Raw genomic sequence first — 23,475 nt, forward strand, 5'->3', positions numbered from 1 at the left:
TAACCTGAAGATCCTGTCGCTTCTCAAGTGTTGTTAGGTCTACTTACACATCTCCTACTTTCACTTATCTCCATCTCTGTTCTTGTGGCCAGTACTTTAGTCTCCACCTTTATCATCTCTGACCTAGACTATTAAAAGAGGTTTCCAGTTGATCTTCTTGCTTCTAGTCTCTCTCTATTACATTTTTCCACTAAAATAATCTTCCTAAAGCACAGATCTGATGGTATTGTTCTACTCCTTAAGGATCCTTATCAGGTTCCTATTCCTTTGAGTGTAAAATACCCACTCCTCAGTTTGTCATTTAAAGCCCTTCTTAGCCTGGCCCCAACCTTCCTTTTTTGTATTTAACATAATTCCCTTTCACTTATTTCCTGAACTCAGCATTCTGCCTCCTGCATTCAGGCTTGTCTACATGCCAGGAATGCAAAACACCTATTTAACCGCTATCTCTTAAAACTTTTGGCTTCATTCCAGGTCTAGTTCTAGCACCAACTCCTGTGGGAAAACTTTCCTGATCTACTTAGCAATGCTCTTTCTCTTTCCTCAAATTATTGTTCTTTAGTCATTAACCCCATTTGTGGTTTTCTTGATAGAAATACTAAAGAGGTTTGCCATTTCCCTCTCCAGCTCTTAAGGCAAACAGAGTTAAGTGACTTGTCCAGGTTCATACAGCTAGTTAAGTGTCTAAGGTTGGATTTGAACGTATGAGTTCAAGGCTGGCATTCTATCCACTGAGACATGTAGCCACTTTCCAATTATCTTATATTAACTTATTTGTATATATGCAATCCCTCTCCACTACCCTTAGAAAATGTAAGTTCTTTAAGGAGAGTTATTGGTTTTTGTTTTGGCCAGCACCTTACACAGTACCTTCTTATACATAGTAGTAGATACTTGATAAATTGATGTTGATAAGTTGTTGTTGAATTGAATCTCAAAATTTATTGCTGCTATTTAAGCCATTTCTCAGTCCCATTTTTGAGTAGCACACCAGCAGTGTTAATCCTTTCCTTCTCTTCTTCCCATCTACTGCCCATTATACACTACTCTCAAAAGTAGCCTCACCTTATCCCTTACTCTGTCACCTCAAGGGCTTAGGAATTTAAAAAAAAAAAAAAAAAAAAAAGTGTCTACTCCCAAAAGATCCCTTTTTGACTGTGTCTATGCCTTAAGAAAATAAGAAGTCTTGTCTTTTGTACTCCAGGGGATATTACTAGCTGGTGGAAATTGGTCATGTCCCATACAGCCACAGTTCAGAGTCAGCATATGTTGAATGCCTTTCTTATCACCTCACCTTTCATTTACTGGGAGACCTGAGAAAAAGACTTGGCTTAAAATGAGTTTTAGTAATTAGGCAGTTAATCTTTAAATACACTATTCCCTATTGAAAAGTCCCTGAAATAGCTCTGTTCTACAAAACTGGTTCACATTCCCTTTGTCCTTTTTAACTTAATGTGAAAATCTTGTTACCATATTTATCCAATTTGAGGACATTATTAATAAGATTATGTTCTGTTTCCATCTGGATAGCATAGTTCAGCCACATGCCTGAATCTAATTGGTTTGAAACTGTGATAAATAAACCCCACCTTACTTAACATTTATATTTTCTATCATATCATTCAACAGATATCTATTAAGTGCTTACTACATTCAAGGCATAGTAACTTCAGAATTTGAGCATAAAGGTACAGACCTATTTTTTTCCTTTTGTTATTGTTTTAAAAATAAGTTTATTCCTATCTCTTTTTTGTCACTAACATATTCCCTAGTATTCTTTCCTTCCCTTCCTCCTGAAGAGAAAACTCAGATAACAATATTTTTAAAGGAAAAAAAAATCAACAAAGCTTATCAATACACCACAAAGTATTGAAAATATGTGCAATTACCACACTCATGGACAGGAGTCCATGCTCTACAAAGGAGTGGGGATTATCATCTTATGTCTCATCTTTCAAGCCATATTTGTTCCTTGTGATTTTATAGCATTCACTTTTGATTTGTGTGTGTGTGTGGTTTTCTTTAATATTGCTAAATATTGTATGTATTATTAATTCTATCATCTTTCATTCTGCATCAATTTATACAGATCTTTCCATGTTTCTCTATATGTATGACATTCATCATTTTTTACAGAACAGTAATTAATAATATATTAAATATACATACCCAAGTTTGTTTAGTTATTCCCATTAGCCAATGGGATATCTTAATTTTTCATTGTATCACTGAAGTGTGGGGGGATTCAGTGACCATAAATTTATCTCCTAACTTTGGTTTGCATCAAAATTTATGTTAACCACTTTTGATGAACATTTATTTAAAATGTATAGGAAATTTCCCTGCCTCTATAAGAGCATACTTAATAATATTTCATCTTTTTTTTTATTTTTCATGACTCAGCATTATTAACACATTACTTTGTAATGCTTTAATACAGTGATACAGCATACTGAGGTCAATTATTAATTCTTTCAATTTTATTTTCAGTTGTTCTTACTCTTGTCATTATATATCTAGATCTGTTTTTGTGTTGTTTTGTTTGGAGTTTTTTTTTTTGTTTGTTTGTTTGGTTTTGATTTTTTGACACATCCTTCACTTCATTTTCCTTCACTTCTAAATTTATTTTTGCACTGGGCTTGGTTATGTTAGCTGAGAGATGTATTTTCCAGTAAGTGGGATGTGATTGTACGTACTTTTTGCTATATGTGTACTTGGTTCTATGTTTCTTTTGAGTATTGTTACAATTTTGTGCCTATCAGCAACCCTAGTTAAAATTTTAGTTTCTCAAGGACTTCCAATTCTTTTGTAACTTTCCAGCGTCTACTCTTAAAGTTTCTTAATTTCAATTACCCAAGATATATCATGTCTCCCAGGAAGTTCCATGACCTACTCCCTTTTTTCAGTCATAATCACTTTTGGGGGGATAGAGGGGCTTATCTCTAGCACTTAGTACATTGCCTCACACTTAGTTATTTTTTTTAGACATTTCTGTTTCTTCGTGATCCCATTTAGGGTTTTCTTGGCAAAAATACTGGAGTGGTTTTCCACTTCCTTCTCCAGCTCATTTTACAAATGAGGAATTGAGGCAAAGAGAATTAAAGAATTTGCCCAGGATCACACAGCTAGTAAGTATCTGAAGCTGGATTTTAACTCATGAAGATTTCTTCTTGACTCCAGACCTGGTTCTTTGTCCACAAAGCTTTGTCCACGCAAAGCTATCAAACAGGGTTAAAGACTTGCCTAGCTAGAGTCACTTAGTAAATGTTTGAGGTCAGATTTGAACTCAAGTTTTACTGGTTTCAGGAATGGTATCTTTTTTTTTTTTTTTTTTTTCCTCCTGAGGCTGGGGTTAAGTGACTTGCCCAGGGTCACACAGCTAGGAAGTGTTAAGTGTCTGAGACCAGATTTGAACTCGGGTCCTCCTGAATTCAGGGCTGGTGCTCTATACACTGCGCCACCTAGCTGCCCCCAATGGTATCCTATTCATTGTGCCACCTACCTGGCTGATACCAAGTGCTTATTAATAAAATCCTCTTAAAGATTTGTATCATTTTTTGAAGTTTTTCCTCAGAATCTCTATGTCTTGTCCATCTGTTCCTTCTTCATTAAAATAATGGTATTATATCAGTAAATCAATGGCCAGAATACTACCCATCTGTAACATAGCCAAAGAGTTATTGAATTTCAGAGAGGTTATGTAAAATATTCATAGTCACACAACTAATAAATGTGATTTGAACCTTTGTCTTCCTGATTTCAAGCCTGATATTTTAGTCACCACATCACACTGCTTCTCTTTGATTCTTGTAAATATTTGTTTCATTGTTAAAGGAAGAACTTGTTCAAAAATTCTATCTTCTATGCTTCTTGGGAAAACTGTTTCTTTTTCTCTTGGTTTACTTATCTTTTTTGGGGGGGATTGTTATTGACTTAATCAAACATTCAAAAAACACAAAGAACAAAAAAAAAGATTATATATGAGATTGTGAACATACATACAGTTTATTTTTGAAAAGATTATGTTAAATTTAACGTCAGTAATAAAATTGTCCAGTTTATTTCTACCTTTTGAAGTTTTTGTTCTCACTCACTCATTTACTGCCCTTCCTCTCTCTCCCTTCTTTCTTTCTTCCTTCTATTCATCTTTTCCTAATTTATCAATAGGTAAATTGTTTTAAACATGTATATGTCAAGCAAAAGCCACCACCCCCTTTGGCATCTTTAAGTAACTGTGGTCAAAAGTTCATTATCTTTTAAGGATTATTGACCACAGACAAAGACTTGTATGGAACACTAAAGGATCACAGAAAGGAAATCTTGAACCCATTCAAGGTCATACATTTAGTTAGTGACTAAGAATTTTCCTTATTCTTTTATGGCCAAACTTTTCCAGTTTCTAATTTAGTTGTTTGTTTGGCTGATAGTAAAAATGACATTTATACAGCTGTGTGAGCTTGGGATAAATGCCTAAACTTTGTAAGTCTCAGCTTCTTCATATTTAAAAGAAGTAGAGTTAGACTAAATGCCATCTAAGGCTAATTTCAGATCTAAATCCTTTCATCAAAAGATTTTTAAAATGTTGTCATCATAACAATTTTGTGAGATAGGTAGTTTAATGATTATTATTTCTGTTTTACAGATTTGCCTCCCAAGGTTGCAAAGCTAGTAAGATCCCAAACAGAAATTCAAGTCCCCTGACTCCCAGACTACTGTTCATCCCTCTGGTTGGTTGTTGTCCTTTGTTCTTGAAGAGGACCAAAATGACATCAAGTTAATGTGACCAACTGTGGCTGATCAGAACAATACAAGCTTGGAATGCTCTGCCACAGGTCGGTCACAACTAATCCCTATGAATACTTGGGGTGGATTCATCTGTTCTACTAAACTATTCACTATTCCTTTTAACATTGCTATTTTGAAACTAATGCACAGTTGATCATTTCTTGGACCAAAGTCTTATAATGATCACTGGCAGTTCACTCTGCATATAGGTTGCAAGGATTTTCATTAATACTTATAAAACTAACTAGACTAAGCATTCAGCACAAATATATTTCTAAAGGAACATGATCCCAATAGAAATATAAATTTCATACTAAATAATATGATTTAAAGGAACTTAATAAGATGCCCATTGAAATATAACATTTCCATGTCTCATCTTACCACTATATCATCTACAGATTTATAGGTGCTAGAAATGTGTACATTTCATAGAATCATATAAATGGAATTGGAAGGGACCTCATAAATCATAAGTAGTTCAATTTTTTTTTCCCTGAATGGGAGACTCCAACATCCCTGAGAAATGAGCATTTTAGCCTTCATTTGAAGGCCTATAGTGAGAAGAAAGAAAGAAACATTTATTTAAGTACCCACTTAACCTTGTGATAGGCACTGGGCTAAGTACTTTGCAAATATAGCCTCATTTGATCTTCACAATAACCTTGGAAGATGGGTACTGTTGTAATCTTCATTTTAATAGATGAGCAAACCAAATCTTAGAGGTTATTTGCTTGGGATTACACAGCTAATAAATTTTTGAAATTATGTTTGAATTCAGATCTTCCTGACTAGGCCCATAGCTCTATTTGTTGTGCTGCCTACCTGTTTCCAAGGATGAAAAAACAATTTTTCCTTACATGGAACCTGAATTTGCTTCCCTTATTTCTGCTCTCTGCTCCTCCTCTTGTTCTATAATTTCAATTGTGTCAGATCCTATGTGATCCCCATTTGGGTTTTTCTTGGCAAAGATGCTGGAGTGCTATTTCCTTCTGTAGTTAAGCAGAGTTAAGTGACTTGCTCAAGGTCACATAGAAGCCCAGTTTGAACTAAGGCAGATGAATCTTTCTGACTCCATGCCCAGCACTGTTTCCACGGAATCACCTAAGCTGCCTTACCTGGCACATAGAAGGTGATAAATACATGCTTTTAATTTTGCCAGTTGATGAAAATTACTTTGATTTAAAAAGTATACCACAAATAAGAAATTGAATTCTTATGGTATATTAATTTAAAGGAAAGGTCATTTCAAACATAATATAAAGCACAAAGACTTTTCAACCACTTTCTAATAAATAAAAGTACAGATTTCACCAATGAAATATAAAATAGACTGCTCTGATTCAGCAAAAACAAAATCATCGAATTTTAGAGCTGGAAGGGACATAGATCTGCAGGAAATCTCAGTGATCAGCTAATCCAACTTTTCATTTTATAGATGAAAGAATACAGAGAGTAGATTTACTCAAGTTCACATAGTTTATGGGATAAATACAAGGCTTGAAGCTAGGACTTTTCATTTTAAATCCAGGGCCTTTCCCTTACATGATGCTATTTCTCTGTTCATTAGTTGACACCTAGATTGAAGTTTGAAAAAACCTAGGTTTCCTCAAAAGTGATATATTAAAAACTGAAGATGGGATTAGATTGTTAGCTTCTGAATATTCTCTAGTTTATCACTATCCTTCTTAAATTGTGGTATCTGGAATGGAAGAGAATACTACAAACTCAATGTATCAACATTGTTAAGGCTGCCCAAACAACTTATTAAATATCTTGTGATATTAGGAGGGATATAGTATCCATAATTAGAAAAGGACCACATCTCAGGTATTGGAAGTTCTTCAAAAAAGAACTTGGAGTCTCAACCTTGGCAGTGCAACAGTAGCTTCTTAGGAACAATCCCTATGAGGGCTGATCTCCTTTAGTACAGGACACTGTGTATGGGGAAAGACTTTGGCAAGCTTTTGAGCTAACAGGATGGCGAAATAATTTGAAGTTTTATCTAGTGATGAAAGTGTGAAATAAATGGGTAGGTTTAACATAAAGGGAACATTACTTGTCTCCTAGTTTTGCAGGAAAATGGATTAGATTTGGGGTATAATAGGAAGATTAGATTTGGGCAGAACTAAGAAACCATAGGTGGATTTTGTAGTGAGATAGAGTGAATCTAGATGCAAGGCAAGTTTGCTGATACTTAGAGCTGTCCAAGGTGAAATGGATGGTAAGATATGTTGGTTCTTAGGTGAAAGTGGGACTCCCTGGTCACTGAGGCTCCTTCCTCTGTAATTCTTAGAGCTTTCAACTGGAAGTGATTTTAGGGTTCATCCAATCCAACTGATTTTCACTTTTTTTCTATATCATGGACTTTGGAAGTCTGGTGAAACTTTTTAACTCCATGTTTTTAAATGTATAAAATCAAATACATTGGATTATAGTGAAATTCAATCCAATTGAAATGTATGTTATAAAAATATTAAAACAAACAAGTCCAGGTATCCCAGATTTGGAGTCCCGATCCAATCTAGCTTCCCTTTTTTTTTTTTTTTTTTTTTTTTTTTTGAGATAAGGAGACTTAGACTCAAAGTATGGTTTTGATTTACTCAATGTAATTTAATAATAAAGACAGGACTTTGTCACATGAGTGATAAAAAAACAAAACAAACAAAATGGCATCAAGTGGAATAGCAAAGCCTCTGGGGTAAATAAATCTGTGGGGATATTTCATTTTAGAATTATGTTATCATTGAGACCTATGATTTCTTATAAACCATTACTTTTTCCTGTTCCTTTTATTCTATAATCTCCTTGTTGTCTTAAGCTCTTGTTTCTTACTGAAACTGTATGTGGTAGATAGAACACTGGGTTGGCAATCTATTTCCACTCTTGCCATTACCACCGAGTCACTGTGTCATCTTAGGTACGAAAAAAATCCATTTCACAAGTATAAGATGAGACATTGTTAGTCAACAGTTGATCCAAAAAGGTTCTGGGGATATTAAAAAAGCAAGGTGATATGCAAGGCTCTTACAGTTTTGTGTTGCTTTAATAGAAAGGTGTTGGTCCCTTTCCTCTTCATTCCAGATATCACAATCTAAAAAGGATAGTGATAAACTGGAGAATATTCAGAAAAAGGCAACCAGTATGGTGGAATCCATATCTTATGAAGATCAGTGGAAAGAATGAGTCCCATTTATTATTAAATTAAGAGTAGGATGGGGTGAGAGTGGGAGATATAGTAGCTGGCTTCAAATACAGGTCTCCCCAAAACGTTGAGTAGTTTTAAGACTTTTTAGATATTCTGTATTTGAAGGGCTATCACATGGGGGAACAATTAGATTTATTCTATTTGTGTTTGATTTCAGGTTTGTTCCTAGTAGAGTAGTATCAGACATGCACAGTTCTTTAAATAGTTATAGCTCTTGAGTATGGCTCTGTGAGGAAGTTGGGGAAGTGGTATGGGAGAGTGATATGTGGTGAAAGGGGGGATTACCTGTCACAGGCATGGAGGAGGGGGGATTTTGTATGATTTTGTATGAAGACCTAAAGGGTTGCCCTTGAAGGAGTCAGCTGGCCTAATCTCTGTGAAGTGTCTGATAAGGATTTCAGGAAGTCCATATATTAGGCTTGTGGGTAATATTTTAAGCATGGTTAAGGACTGGTAGCTTGAACTTAGGCAAGTTTACAGGTGGACCTTTTTCACCTAGTCCTGGCTTGGTTGGATCTGAAGTGACATTTTGTGGTTTGACCATTTCTAAGGGAGAGAGGCCATCTAGGGATTTGAATGGACTCTGGGACACCACAACCATTTTCTAGAGTTTTCTTCTTTCTCTTTTTCTTAAGGTGCTGGTTGGTCCCAATTAACAAAAACTAGGAGTAAAATTTTATTATAATTAAACTGTCCAAAAGTGGAATATAAGAGAAATAGTGGATTCCTTCTTGGATATGTTCAAGTAAATTCTAGATGACCACTTATAATTCTCTTAGAAATCCATGTAAAAAAAGACTAGCCATAGAGAAATGTTAATGGCTATTCTTCTTCAGTTACTCTTTTATTATTATTATTTTTTATTAATTTTATAATTATAACATTTTTTTACAGTACATATGCATAGGTAATTTTTTACAACATTATCCCTTGTACTCCCTTGTGTTCTGAATTTTCCCCTCCTTCCCTCCACGCCCTCTCCTAGATGGCAGGCATTCCGATACATATTAAATATCTTATAGTATATCCTAGGTACAATATATATGTGCAGAACCGAATTTTGTTGTTGTTGTTGTTACAAATGAAGAATTGGATTCAGAAGCTAAAAATAATCTGGGGAGAAAAACAAAAAAAAGCTCACAGTTACACTCATTTCCCAGTGTTCCTTTTCTGGATGTAGCTGATTCTGTCCATCATTGATCAATTGGAATTGGATTAGCTCTTCTCTATGTTGAAGATATCCACTTCCATCAGAATACATCCTCATACAGTATCATTGTTGAAGTGTATAATGATCTCCCAGTTCTGCTCGTTTCACTCAGCATCTGTTCATGTATGTCTCTCCAAGCCTTTCTGTATTCCTCCTGCTGGTCATTTCTTATAGAACAATAATATTCCATAACCTTCATATATCATAATTTACCCAACCATTCTCCAACTGATGGGCATCCATTCATCTTCCAGTTTCTAGCCACTATGAAAAGGGCTGCCACAAACATCTTGGCACATACAGGTCCCTTTCCCTTCTTTAGTATTTCTATTCCCCGTAGTAGCACTGCTGGTTCAAAGGGTATGCACAGTTTGATAACTTTTTGGGCATAATTCCAGATTGCTCTCCAGAATGGTTGGATTCTTTCACAACTCCACCAACAATGCATCAGTGTCCCAGTTTCCCACAGCCCCTCCAACATTCATCGTTATTTGTTCCTGTCATCTTAGCCAATCTGACAGGTGTGTAATGATATCTCAGAGTTGTCTTAATTTGCATTTCTCTGATCAATAGTGATTTGGAACACTCTTTTATATGAGTGGAAATAGTTTCAATTTCATCATCTGAAAATTGTCTGTTCATATCCTTTGACCATTTATCAATTGGAGAATGGCTTCATTTCTTATAAATTAGAGTCAATTCTCTGTATATTTTGGAGATGAGGCCTTTATCAGAACCATTAACTGTAAAAGTGTTTTCCCAATTTGTTACTTCCCTTCTAATCTTGTTTGCATTAGTTTTGTTTGTACAAAAGCTTTTTTAATTTGATGTAATCAAAATTTTCTATTTTGTGATCAATAATGGTCTCTAGTTCTCCTTTGGTCACAAATTCCTTCCATAAATCTGAGAGGTAAACTCTTCTATGTTCCTCTAATTATTTATGCCTAAATCATGGACCCATTTTGATCATATCTTAGTATCTGGTGTTAAATGTGGGTCCATGCCTAGTTTCTGCCATACTAATTTCCAGCTTTCCCAGCAGTTTTTTTCAAATAATGAATTCTTACCCCAAAAGTTGGGATCTTTGGGTTTGTCAAACACTATATTGCTATATTTATTCACTATTTCGTGCTGGGAACCTAATCTATGCCACTGATCAACTAGTCTATTTCTTAACCAATACCAAATGGTTTTGGTGACTGTTGCTTTATAATATAGTTCTAGATCAGGTACAGCTAGACCACCTTCATTTAATTTTTTTTCATTACTTCCCTTGAAATTCTCGATCTTTTGTTGTTTCATATGAATTCTGTTATTTTTTCTAGGTCATTAAAATAGTTTCTTGGGAGTCTGATTGGTATAGCACTAAATAAATAGATTAGTTTAGGGAGTATTGTCATCTTAATTATATTCGCTCGGCCTATCCAAGAGCACTTAATATTTTTCCAGTTATTTAAATCTGACTTTATTTTTTGTGGCAAGTGTTTTGTAATTTTGCTCATGTAATTCCTGACTTTCCTTTGGTAGATATATTCCCAAATATTTTATACTATTGACCGTTATTTTGAATGGAATTTCTCTTTGTATCTCTTGCTGTTGGATTATGTTGGTAATATATAAAAATGCTGAGGATTTATGTGGATTTATTTTGTATCCTGCAACTTTGCTAAAGTTCTGAATTATTTCTAATAGCTTTTTTTTTAAAATTTTTTTTCCCCTGAGGCTGGGGTTAAGTGACTTGCCCAGGGTCACACAGCTAGGAAGTGTTAAGTGTCTAAGACCAGATTTGAACTCGGGTCCTCCTGAATTCAGGGCTAGTGCTCTATCCCACTGTGCTACCTACCTGCCCCCTCTAATAGCTTTTTAGCAGAATCTTTGGGGTTCTCTAAGTATACCATCATATCATCTGCAAAGAGTGTTGATTCTATTTCTTGAAGATATTTCAATCAATAAATCAACAAGTACAAGATGTGTCAAAAGTCTTAGTGCAGTTTTTTTTTTTTTTAAAGTATCTATACCTATTGGGACATTATGTATTTATTATTATTATTTACTAAGTACTATACTTAGTAAGCACTTGGAGGAAAATACATTAGAAAAACTTTGAGATCCTTTCTCAGCCCTTCCTGATTCACAAGTTGTGAGCATTCTCTGAGCATCTAGTAGATACTTAATAAACACCTGATTGACTAATTTAATGAAAATGAGAATACCGCTTATCCTGAACCAGACATGGTCAAAAAGTCTAATGAAGTTAACCTTCTGTTTTGTTGTTGGATTGAATTCTGTCTGAGTCTTTCTGATCCCTTTGGGGCGTTTCTTGGGAAAGATGCTTTAGTGCCTTGCCATTTCCTTCTCCAGCTCATTTTAAAAGTCCTTCCTTGCCAATAGTGATATTGGACTATTTGAGCTAGAGAAGGATTAAGTGACTTCCCCAAAGTCACACAGCTAGTAAGTGAATGAGGCCAGTTTGGTTTCAGGAAGAGGAGGCCTCTTTATTCCAAAGCTGTGCTCTATCTAACTTCTGTGGGTAAGCCTTTTGAGAGTTATCCTCATTTTGACTTCAAAAAAAGTGTTAAGATCCTAAAATTACACTTCTGTTTTTTTAAACTGAATTTAAAAAAAAAATTCACTTAAATTTAGTAGAAACTAGAGCAAGGTTAATTCTCAATTTCCTTGTATTTGGAACATCATCTTAAGTCTCTTAATTATAACTTGGGCTTTTTTCAATCATGTTATATTAGGATGCTAAATTAGAAGGTTAAAATCTTTTTTTTTCCTCTGATTTCTATACTTTAATAAACCAAAATATACACATCTACATTACACTCAGAATAAAAATAAACATTTGAGACCCACATAACTGAGAAATCTCCTTTACTAGGAAATTCTGATTAGGGCTTCAGGCAAAAAAAAAAAAAAAAAAATCCAACAAAGGTTGTTTATATGTTTGTGTGTCCATGGATGAAAGGTTTTTAAAACTATGTGAGTGCTGAAATGTTTATTTTTTATTCTGAGTGAAGCATGAATATTTTCTTGTTTTTAACTCATTCTTAACTTTTTTTCTGAGAAAAGCTGTAAGGTATTCCTTGATATATTTGGAGCCTTGCCACTTAGCAGCTGTGTGATTATGGTGTAGCAATTTCAGCTTTCTAAACCTCAGTTTCCTTATCATACATGATATTTGCACTATCTACCCTATAATATTGTTTCAAGGGGAGCACTTTGTAAATCATAAACTATTAAATTTCGAAACTGCACTAAGCCTATTAGGACATTCTTTATTAATTGATTGCCCACTGTTTGTCAGGGGACAGCTAGGAGGCACAGTATACAGAAAGCTGGGCCTGGAGTCAGGAAGATTCATCTTCCTGAGTTTAACTCTGCATTCAGTTACTTATTGCTTGCTGTGTGATCCTGGGCAAGCCACTTAACTCATTGCTTCAGTTTCCTCTTTAAAATGAGCTGGAGAAGGAAATGGCAAAATCATTTCCCAAGAAAATCTCAAAAGGTATCATGAAAAGGCAGAAATGACTGAACAACAACAATCACCAGCTTACCAGGTACCCTACTAGGCATTTGACTGTGGAGTGGAGAAAAATATAGAAATGAAACCTTTGTGATTCCTGGATCTTCCCCAGTCACTGGACATGAATATAAACACCTAGAGTACTTAAATACCTGATTGACTAATCAATCACTCACAATGAGACAAAATCACTTCCCCCTCTTCCCCCAATTGTCCTTGGACCAGGAAACTATAAAATAGAATAGAAATATTTGGTATTGTTTTTGTTGGTAATGATGAGATAATGTTCTTCTATGAAGACATATCTCTGATAAATGAATATGTTGGGAAAAAAGGCTCTTAGATTTTTATTTAGTTTCAGATTTTACTCGCCTCATCTAAAACAACATTTGACCTACATAATTCACAAAACTTGTGAGACTCTGCTGAAGTAGTATAGATAGATACATAGATAGATAGATAGATAGATAGATAGATAGATAGATAGATAGATAGATAGATACCTGATTAATCAAGTTGCAAGTACAATATACAAAGGTAAAAACATTGCTTTTGTTTTCTTTAAAGAAAAGGAGTATGAAAGTAAGTAAGAGTCATCTCTGATCCTGCCATCAGGCAAGAAAAATAATTTCTTTAGGTTAGAATAAATTACCTCTATAGTTATATGAAAATAAAGATTCAGAAAGGAAGTGCCATTTAAACCTAACTAATATGACTATCATCATTATCATCAGCATTTATTGGGTCTTTACAGTATATATGGAGTTATTAGGAATCAGGATGCAAAGGATGTTTTCGTTCTCCTTTGGAAAATTATCTTGAATTTATACAATGATGAAGGAGTTAAATGATATTTTAACCAGCTATTCTTCTAGCTTCTTTTTTTCTTTGTTCTGATATTCATTCTTTCAGCAAATATTATATTAAGTACCTACTATGTATGAAGGACTTTGAGGAATACAGACTATCACATCATGACATGTCAATGACCTGGCCCCATAAAGAAAGTCAGATAAATGTAATGGAAAACAAAGAACAAGGATAAAAACTAAAAATGTGACGTGAGACCAAGAAAGGAGAGATTACTTTTATCTAAGAGGATCAGAGAGAAGGCTCCTTTACGAAAGTATTTCAATTGCATTTTAATCAATATATAAGAATTCAAAAGGGAGACAGAAGACTTGGAAAGGCAGTATAGTCTGGTGACTAGAGCAGTGGATTTCCAAGTTCATATCTAACCTCAGGCACTTACCAGCTGTGTGATGCTGGGCAAGGTTAAACACCCCTATGTATGGGGGTGAAGATGGGAGAGACTTTCAAAGTTTCTGGTACATCATGAACAGAGGAAATAACAGAGTTCAAGACTTTTTAGTGGTGTATCATTGTTGTTTGGGATATTTACAGATTTGTTTGAGGGATTTTTGAAGGGAGTTAGATGAGATAAGGTAGGGGGGACAAATTGTGGAGGGCTTTGAGTGATTAAGGAATTTGTCTTTTATTTGGCTGGCCATAATTTTTGAGTTAAGGGGTGTTGCAAATTCTACCTGAGCACTGATGTAAAAGATTGAGGCAGAAAGAAATGGGAGGTGTAGAGATCAATTTAGAGGCTGAATTCAATATTATTGGCATGAATTTGTAATGAGTCTGAATTAGGATGATGGCTGTGAGCTTAGAAAGCAGAAGAGAGATAAGAGATTGTTGGATGTAGAATCAACAGCATTTGTCAACTAATTGGAATGAGAGAAACAGAGACAGAGAAAGATCAAAGATGACTTGGTTTCATAAACATTATGACAAAAAAGAGAAGGCAGGAAAATGAGCTTTTAGAGGGAGGAGAATAGGGAGCAAATTAGTTTAGATTAACACACATTCAATTGGGAAATACCAGAAAGACAGCCCACTTGGAGTTCTCTATTAGACAATTAGAAAAGTGTGATTCCAGAGAGAAATCTGGGTTATAGCTAAAAATCTGGAAATCATGATTCTACATAGAAGTTTAAATTAAAGCCATGGGAACAAATGAGATACTCATGGAAGAAAACTAAAAGAGAAGAGGCAAAAGACACAGCATTTGGGGAAAAGTTTGGGAGAAACAGGACTTGAGGAAGTGGGAGAAGGAAGAGAAGCCAGCAAAGGAGTTGGAAAAGTAGAGATCAGAGAGCGAGATCAAGAGAATATCTTGGAAATCAAAAAGAAAGGAAAGCTTTCTAAAGCAGGGATCAATCAATATCATTTGCTTCAGACTGAAAAGATGATTAAAAGAGCTAAAATAGAATTTTGGTGGTTGATGTAGTCTAGTTCTCTAATTTTACAGATAAGAAAACTGAGTCAGGAAGGTTAAATGATTTGTTAAGGCAGTAAATACCAATCAGGATTTGAACCCAACTGATTACCAGTGAAATTTGAAACTTTGAGTAAAGTGGAAATGAGATAACAGAAGCCAGTTTACCAAAAGTTGAGAAGTGACTAGGTAAGTGGTACAAAAGGAAATGTAGCAAATAAAGGATACTGTTTGGCAGTGATAAGAAAAGAATAGTTTAAAATGTGACTCTAGTGAGATTCCTTCCTTAATTAAAAGAACAACACAAACTTTGTAAGTTAAATACCACTGTCTGGAAAAATCCCATTATAGTAACAAGTTGAAAAAGGTTTTAATCATCATCATCAGTAATCAAAATACAGTCATTCTGGAAGATATGAGTGGCCTAAGTAATCTGCTTCACTTTCCATTCATCTCACATCCCCAGGGACGGGCTAGTTGCTAGAGCTGGTAGAAAAATGAACTTTGGAGTTTGGAACACCTGAACTCAGGTCTCTGCTTTTGACACAGTAAGAGCAATACTGTACAATGATCTGACTGACTCTTCTTAGCAATACAATGATGCAAGACAATTGCAAAGGACTTATAATGAAAAATGCTATCCATCTGTAAAGAAAGAACAAAGCATGCTTTTTTTTTCTACTGTAATATATGTTTTCATGTTCCCCCTTCCCCCAATTTAGGTCTATGTCTTCTTTCACAATATGACTAATATAGTAATATGTGTTGCATGACTATGCATATATAAGCTATATCAAATTGCTTACTGTCTCAGGGATGGGAGAGCTGAGGGAAGAAGAAAATAATTTGCAACTCAAAATTTGTTAAACATGAATGTTAAATGTTTACATGTAACTGGGGAAATATATATATACATATATATACTTAAAGTTACAATGTTTAGCATACAGAATCATAAGATCACAGACTTAGAACTTAAAGGTACTTCAGGTCATTGACTTCAAGCCCTTCATTTTATAAATAAATTGAAACCTATAGAGATTAAGTGAATTTTATAGGGTTATACAGAAATAAGTGTCTGAGGCAGGATGCAAACTAAGTTAGATGTGTGACCCCAAATAGATCATTTAGTTTACAGAAGAGTTCTACTGAGGAGAGAATTTTCATATCCCAATTTCTGCTACACTGATATCAGGGGTACAAAGAAATGTTAGAGACATTGTTGGTTGATAACAGTATATCAATTTAGTTGAAGTAACTGAGGACCTAAAACTGAGAGGAAGTGAGCTAATGATTTCTAAAAAGTTATCTGGCGGAGGTAAGATAAGCAGATTCTGTTAGACTAGGCATCCAGCAGGGCTACTTTTTGTCATGCTGAGTCTTAAGCTTTATAGGTCTGTAACTCTACAGAGGGGAACCTGAACTCAGGGAAATCAGGGAGGCTATAAAGATAGGAGGGGTACTTTCTTTTTCTTTGAATTAATTTTTTTTCAATTGTCAAGGATTTATTATCTTTTCCTCCTACCCCTCCCTACCTCAAAAAGAGAAGAAAAATTCCTTGCTACAAATAATTATAGTCAAACAAAACAAATCCCCATATTGGCCATGTCCAAAAACCACATGTCTCATTCTATATATCAGTATATCTCTTTCATTCAAAAGGTGAGTAGCATTCTTTATTATCATTGTATGGAATCAGGGTGGATCAGAGTTCTAAAGTTTTTGAGAATTGTTGAGAATTGAGAATTGCATTAGGCCAGAGAGGTTTCCTTGGGTTTCTCTAAAATCATCTTTCATCATTTCTTATACCAGAATTGTATTTTATTATATTCACATACCATAATATTTTCAGGCATTTTCCTATTGAAGGCTACCCCTTCAGTTTCCTATTCTTTGCCACTATAAAAAGAACCTTTTTGTATCTATGAGATCTTTCTTCTTAGGATATAGATCCTGTAATGTTACAGGAGTACTTTCTGGATAGAATCTTTGGAGGGAGCCATGACAGTAACTTTAACATTACACTTTCTCTGAGGGAAATGTTAGTAAAGAGTAGAGAGGGTGTTGTGTCACAGGAAGCTAATACACACTCCTCAAGTAGAACATTTGTAATGAGAAAACACTTCTTTGAAAGAATCATTTTATTTCGAGGCTCTCTAGTCACACTTCATTTTATATAATGGGAAACTGAGGAACAGCAAAGTAACATGACTTAATCTAGATCACTCAAATAGCTAAGATTGTTGTTCAGTCACGTCCATTTTTTGTGAGCCTGTGAACTCTAGTATGCCAATGCTGTCCATGAGGTTTTCTTGTCAGAGATACTGTAATGGTTTGCCATTCCTTCTCCAGTGGATTAAGACAAACAGGATTAAGTGGTTCCCCCAGGGTCACACAGCTAGTAAGTGTCTGAGGTCGTATTTGAACTCCGGTCTTCCTTACTCCAAGTCCAGCATTTAGTCTGTTGAGCCACCTATCCAAAAAAAGTCAAAGCTCAGATAATCCTAATTAACATTCCACCTTCTGTTGGAAACCTTTCCTGATTTTAATTCTAGTGCTTTTCCTTTATTGGTACTTTCCAATCTATCTTCTGTATAGCTTGTTTGTATATAGTCATTTGGCTAGCTAAGTGGCAAAATGGATAGTGTCAGGCTTGGGGTCAGTAAGACTTACCTTCCTGTGTATAATTTGGCCTTATACACTTACTAGCTATGTGACCCAGGGCAAGTTATTTAACCTTGTCTGCCTCTGTTCCTCATCTATAAAATGAGCTGGAAAAGGAAATGTCAAACTACTCCAGTATCTTTGCCAAGAAAACTCTAAATGAAGTTATGAAGAGTTAGATATGACTGAATAATAGACCTATGATGGTAGAGGAATTTTCCCTGCTGGGGACCTTCCCAAAGTGATGAAATCTCAGGTGCAGTTCTCTCCCAAATAGCATAACTTAAATGAAGTCTGTATAAAGCATAGTAACAATCAACATATTGCCTTGTATATAGCAGGTGTCTGAAATTATCATGTTGGCTCCAAAAGCTGCTTGAAAGTATCATGTTGCTCTAACTTAGGAGTTCTTAATTGAATTTTATATACTTTTTTTTAATATTGATAAAGGTATTTCAATATAACTGGTTTCCTTTGAGTAATTATATGCATTTTACTTAATGCATTTCAATTCTGAGAAGGAATCCATGGACTTCACTAGAGTGCTGGAGGAATTCATGACTCAAAAATGGTTAAGAATTCCTGTTCCATATAATGACAAAACAGTTCCCACATTGCTGCCTGCTCATGAGCATGGACCCTGCATAATCTGAGAGGACCAAGCAAAATAGGTTTTTCTTCTAACCAACACCAAATTTTTCTCCTTTATTTCCCCTCACCCTATCCCCTAACCATAGTCCGACACCAACTCTCCATGAGCTGTGTCTGCTTTGTCATCTTAAAACTAGAAAAGGGTCCGTTTGAGGGAAGAGTTGCCTCAGCAACTAGTTGGAATGAAGATACTGCTTCTGGTAAGCAGTTGAGATCATCCTTTTCTATCTTTACCTATCCTCTTGGAACTTATCATTAAGTGGGGAAAACCGGGTTCAGCAACTTAGAGTAATCACTATCATAATGAGCTACAGATTTTCAAGCTTTTATCCTCTTTGGGGGTCTAGGCAATGGAACTATATTGTTTGATGATCAGCTGGATGATTTTTAGAGAAGCCTGGAGAGACTTACATGAACTGAGGCTAAATGAAATGAACAGAAGCAGGAGATCATTATACACAGCAACAAGAAGATAATACGATGATCAATTCTGATGGACGTGACTCTTTCCAGCAGTGAGATGATTCAGGCCAGTTCCAATGATCTTGTGATGAAGAGAGTCATCTACACCCAGAAAGAGGACTGTGGGAACTGAGAGTGGATCACAACATGGCATTTTCACTCTTTTTGTTGTTTGCATTTTGTTTTCTTTCTCATTTTTTTTTTCCTTTTTGATCTGATTTTTCTTGTGTAGCAAAATAATTGTATAAATACGTATATATATATTGGATTACTTGTCATCTAGGGGAGGGGGTGGGAGAAAGGAGGGGAAAATTTGGATCACAAGGTTTTGCAGGGGTCAATGTTGAAAAAATTATCCATGCATTTGTTTTGAAAATAAAAAGCTTTAATAAAAACGATATTGTTTGATTCCATCTCTTATTCTGTGCTTTGCCCTGTTTGGAGAGGAATAATGGTTAAAGTTTATGAGGCTAAATATGGATATTAAAAGTCTGTTAGTGGTATTTGCTCTCTTGAGGCTGGTGACTATCCCAACTTCTGATTTTCTCAATACCATCTGTGGAGATTTCCTACCCCAGCAATCCCCTCATAAACCAGGCTAAACTCTAGTCCCAGTTTGGCCATCTGTATTAATCCTTTGGAAAAGCAGCTTTTGCATATTCTGGTGTAAGATTAGATTGTTTTATGTTAGCCAGCATCCCTATGATGGCTGTTGGATTTAGATTGATTTAGGATGGTTTTGACTATCATCAGCAAGCCTTTATTAAGTGCTTATTATATGCTGGGCGCTGGTAAAACAGTGGGAGATTCAAAACTAAAGGCAAAATTGTGGTCTTATCCTCAAAATCCTAATATGCACATGATTATGTCTGTACAAATATATGTAAAATATAGAGGATAAATAGAAAGGAGATGGATGGATAGAGGAGGGAAGGGAAGGAACAAGAGAAGGGAACTGCTCAGGGAAAGATCTGCAGAGGGTAGGATTTAAGTTTTGTTTTGAAAGAAGTCAGTAGAGATGAAGAGAGGAGAAAGTGTTACATGCATGAGAGAACTAGTAAAAAGAAGACTGAAAAGCCAAGAAAGAGCCAGATTATAAAAAGGTAGCTAAGGGACACAGTAGATAAAGTTCTTGACCCAAAATCAAGAAAACAAGAGTTCATGTCTTGCCTAGAATGCTTACTGTGTGTGCCTTAACCTTTGTTTGCCTCAGTTTCCCCATCTATGAAATGATGATAATAATAGCACCTATCTATAAGAGTTGTTATGAGAACAAAATGAAATTATAAAGTCCTTTGTAAACTTTAAAGTACTATGTAAGTGTTAACTGCTATTGTTGGGAAAGATTTAAAAACTAAAGGATTTCCTGTTTGACCCTGGAACTAATAGGGAACTACTGGAGCTTTTTGGTGAGAGGGCATAGATCTGCACTTTAGGTGAGATCTTTTTGGCCCCAGGGGAAGAATGAACTAGAGTGGAGAAAGAATTGAGACAGAAACATATATCAGTAAGTTATTGCAATAGTCCAGGAATGAGGGAATGAGGGTCCAGGGTAGCAACTTTCATAGATAGTGTTTGTGGCATTATTGACTACAAATTTTCTGAGTCCTGGAACTCTAAGGAAAATGAGAGCACCTGCTCCTTCTTATTTGTTTTATATGGATGCTGAGAATAATTGCAATGATATAATGTGATTCAGCATAAACAATGTGCTATGTAACTACCATAACTATGGGGGGTTTTCCTCCAATGGAGAACTACATGGAGCCTGGAGTTGACTTTGGGTTTTGAAGGCTTATACCCACAGAACACAAGCCGGAAAGACTTCCACTATGGTATTGATGTCCCTCTCTATAGCAAAGGACAACCTCTAAATTCATCAAGACTCATCATTTTATAAATAGAACTAGCTACTGGGTGATGAATTATTTGAGAGAACAGAAATTCATTAAAGTATCATCTCAGCAGTAGAAAGATTGATGTCTGAATTGCTGGTAGGAATACTTGGGAAGGCAGGGAAAGACAGTGGAAAGAAAATTGCTTCTCTGAGTCAAAATACCTAGATTTGGATTCTGTTTCTAATCCTTACTCTTGTACAACTTTGGGCAAATCTATTAAGTTTTCTGGGTCTCACTTTCCTCATCTATAAAATGGAGTTATTGAACTAGAGAACCCCTTCTGCCTCTAAAACTACAAGCTGAAATTACAACTCCTACAGTATGAGTAATTGTTATAATCAAATCCTTTGTAAGTTCAGTGGTAAGCTCAAGTATTTCCTGATCTCTGCATTTTAAAATGAATGCTTGGGGCAGCTAGGTGGTACAGTGGATAGAGTGCAGGCCCTGAAATCAGGAGGACCTGAGTTCAAATATGGCCTCAGACAGTTAACACTTACTGACCCTGGGTAAGTCATTTAACCCCAGTTGCAGCAGCAGAAAAAAAAAGAAAAAAAAAATGAATGCTTGGATTTTGTAAGGTGTGAAAATCTACTGTAGCAGTGAACTTTAATTCTCTTATAAAATTATTTAGTTTGTGCGTGTTTTAATTTACTTATGTTTGAAAGAAATACTACTTTGTATTTCCTTTCTCCCTATTTAAAAAAAAAAATTACTTAGATCATAAGCCCCTTGAGGGCAGTGACTATTTCCTCTTTGTTTTCATATCTCCAACACTTAGTCAATAGAAGGTCAATAGTAAATGCTCATTGAATTGAATCAGTCAGTCATTTAGCAAGTATCATAGTATTAAAATTCCATATGTATAACAAGGATTACAAAGTTATGATTGATTTATAGTATTATGTCACTTGTAAGCTCCTTGGGGGCAGGGATTGTCTTTTTCCTCATTTTACAAGGACTTAAAAGCAATTAAAATGGGACCTGACATATAGTTTTCAAATAATAACTTGATGCATATTTACTAATTTCTAATCAATAGAATCAAGAATTCTCATAATCAGTAGTGCTATATAATTTATAATCCCATTCTTTAAGTGGCTCTATGGGTAGAAGCCACTGGTCTTAACATTTTTCACAGCATTTTGGTTACACCATCCAGTCTCTTCTGTCATCTTTACCAGAAAAACTCCTAATCTTTCCTAAAATACAAAAAAAAATTCCTAATCCAGGATACCAAACAAAATAACACCTCATACATAAGGTATAAGTGATGTAAAAGGACAAAGGAGTCAGAGTAAGAAGAATTAGAAGTTTATTCAGAAGAAATTCTACCTTCGGGATGAATGATTACCTATGTGGAATTTGTTGTGATAGGAGCCAACCTCTTATTTCTTAGACAACTATAGAATCTATGGCAATATTTTGACGACTAGGTCAAAAATGATACTCAGCTAATATTGGCAGCTGGATTTGGCCTGGTTTGTGTTATAAAATTCCTTCATACTTTGGATCATTTTGCTAAATACTGCAATGTTGTTTTTTTCTTTCACAGGGAGAGTCCATCTGCCAACTTGGACCCATGTGCATTTCTTAATTCTTTTACGGGTTCCAGCAGGTCGCTGCTGATTGATGGTCGTGTCGAACTCAAAAGGGGTCTGCAGTGTCAGGAGCGACATATCTTTCTGTTTAATGATTTGTTCGTTGTGACTAAGATCAAGTAAGTATCCCAGTATCTTTATCAAAATGCATTGGAATATCCTCAGCAAATGGTCATTGTGACCCTGAAGAAGAGTGTCTAATCAATCCTTGGTTAGTACATGCCAATCTTTTTGATGATGAAGGATGTTTTATTTTGATTTCATACATTTCTCTTATTCATGTGTGCTTATTTTTAACTATAATTAAGTCAAGATGTATTCATTCATATTGAGCTAATTTTTGCAATTAACTTCCTTTGTTACTTTGGCCTAGCCATTTATTTTCTTGGATATTAGTTTCCTTATCTGTCAAATGAAAGTATTGGACTGACTTATAAAATCCCTTCTAGGGGCAGCTAGGTGGCACAGTGGATAGAGCACCAGCCCTGAAGTCAGGGGGACCTGAGTTCAAATGTGGCCTCAGACACTTAGTACTTCTCCTAGCTGTGTGACCCTGGGCAAGTCACTTAACCCCAATTGCCTCAGCAAAATAAATAAATAAATAAAGATTAAATGAAATAAATATAATATATAATATCCCTCCTAAGTCTCAAAGTGTTGTTCTTGGTTTTGGTTTTCTTGGACTCATGACCTTTAGTTTTACTCCTGACTTCACAGGGTTATTATAAGAATAATGCTCCATGAAACTGTAAAGTGTTATTATTGTCGGTAGCATTATGCCTGTAAATTGTCATTGAAAACCTCCTAAATGACAAGTCCCTTTAGTAAAGGGATTACAGTGAACATAATTAAATCTTTCTCTGATGATTCCTCACTTTGCAGTGAATGCCCCTCAAGGTCATTACTTCAAGCATCAATCTTGATTGTACCATGTGTCTGTGGGTAGATAATATATGTGTGAGAGATTGAGCTACATCTTCACTGACCTCAAGACATTTATTGGGAGTTTATTGTTAAAAATAAATCTTTGACAACACCCCCATTTTTGTCTTTTCTCTCCAAGTTGAGCATACTACCCCCCCCAAAAAAAAACCCAAAACATTATATATTTACATTAATCCCTAGTTGATTTCATTTTATTAGCTAGAGTTCCTTGTTTTAATCTATGAAGATCATTTGGGACCTTAGT

At 35.3% G+C, this 23,475-nt stretch overlaps 1 protein-coding gene across 1 annotated transcript in view; it reads left to right on the forward strand.

Moving 5' to 3' along the window:
* The window catches only part of ARHGAP20 (Rho GTPase activating protein 20), a 157,827-nt gene that overhangs the window by 56,269 nt on the left and 78,083 nt on the right, over nucleotides 1-23,475 (forward strand). The window contains exon 3 of the mRNA XM_074304311.1: nucleotides 22,241-22,405. Coding sequence (XP_074160412.1) covers nucleotides 22,241-22,405 — 165 coding nt within the window. The remainder of the gene's footprint in view (nucleotides 1-22,240; nucleotides 22,406-23,475) is intronic.

The sequence above is a fragment of the Sminthopsis crassicaudata genome, chromosome 3, assembly GCF_048593235.1.
Source record: "Sminthopsis crassicaudata isolate SCR6 chromosome 3, ASM4859323v1, whole genome shotgun sequence".
In the NCBI taxonomy this organism is placed as follows: Eukaryota; Metazoa; Chordata; class Mammalia; order Dasyuromorphia; family Dasyuridae; genus Sminthopsis; species Sminthopsis crassicaudata.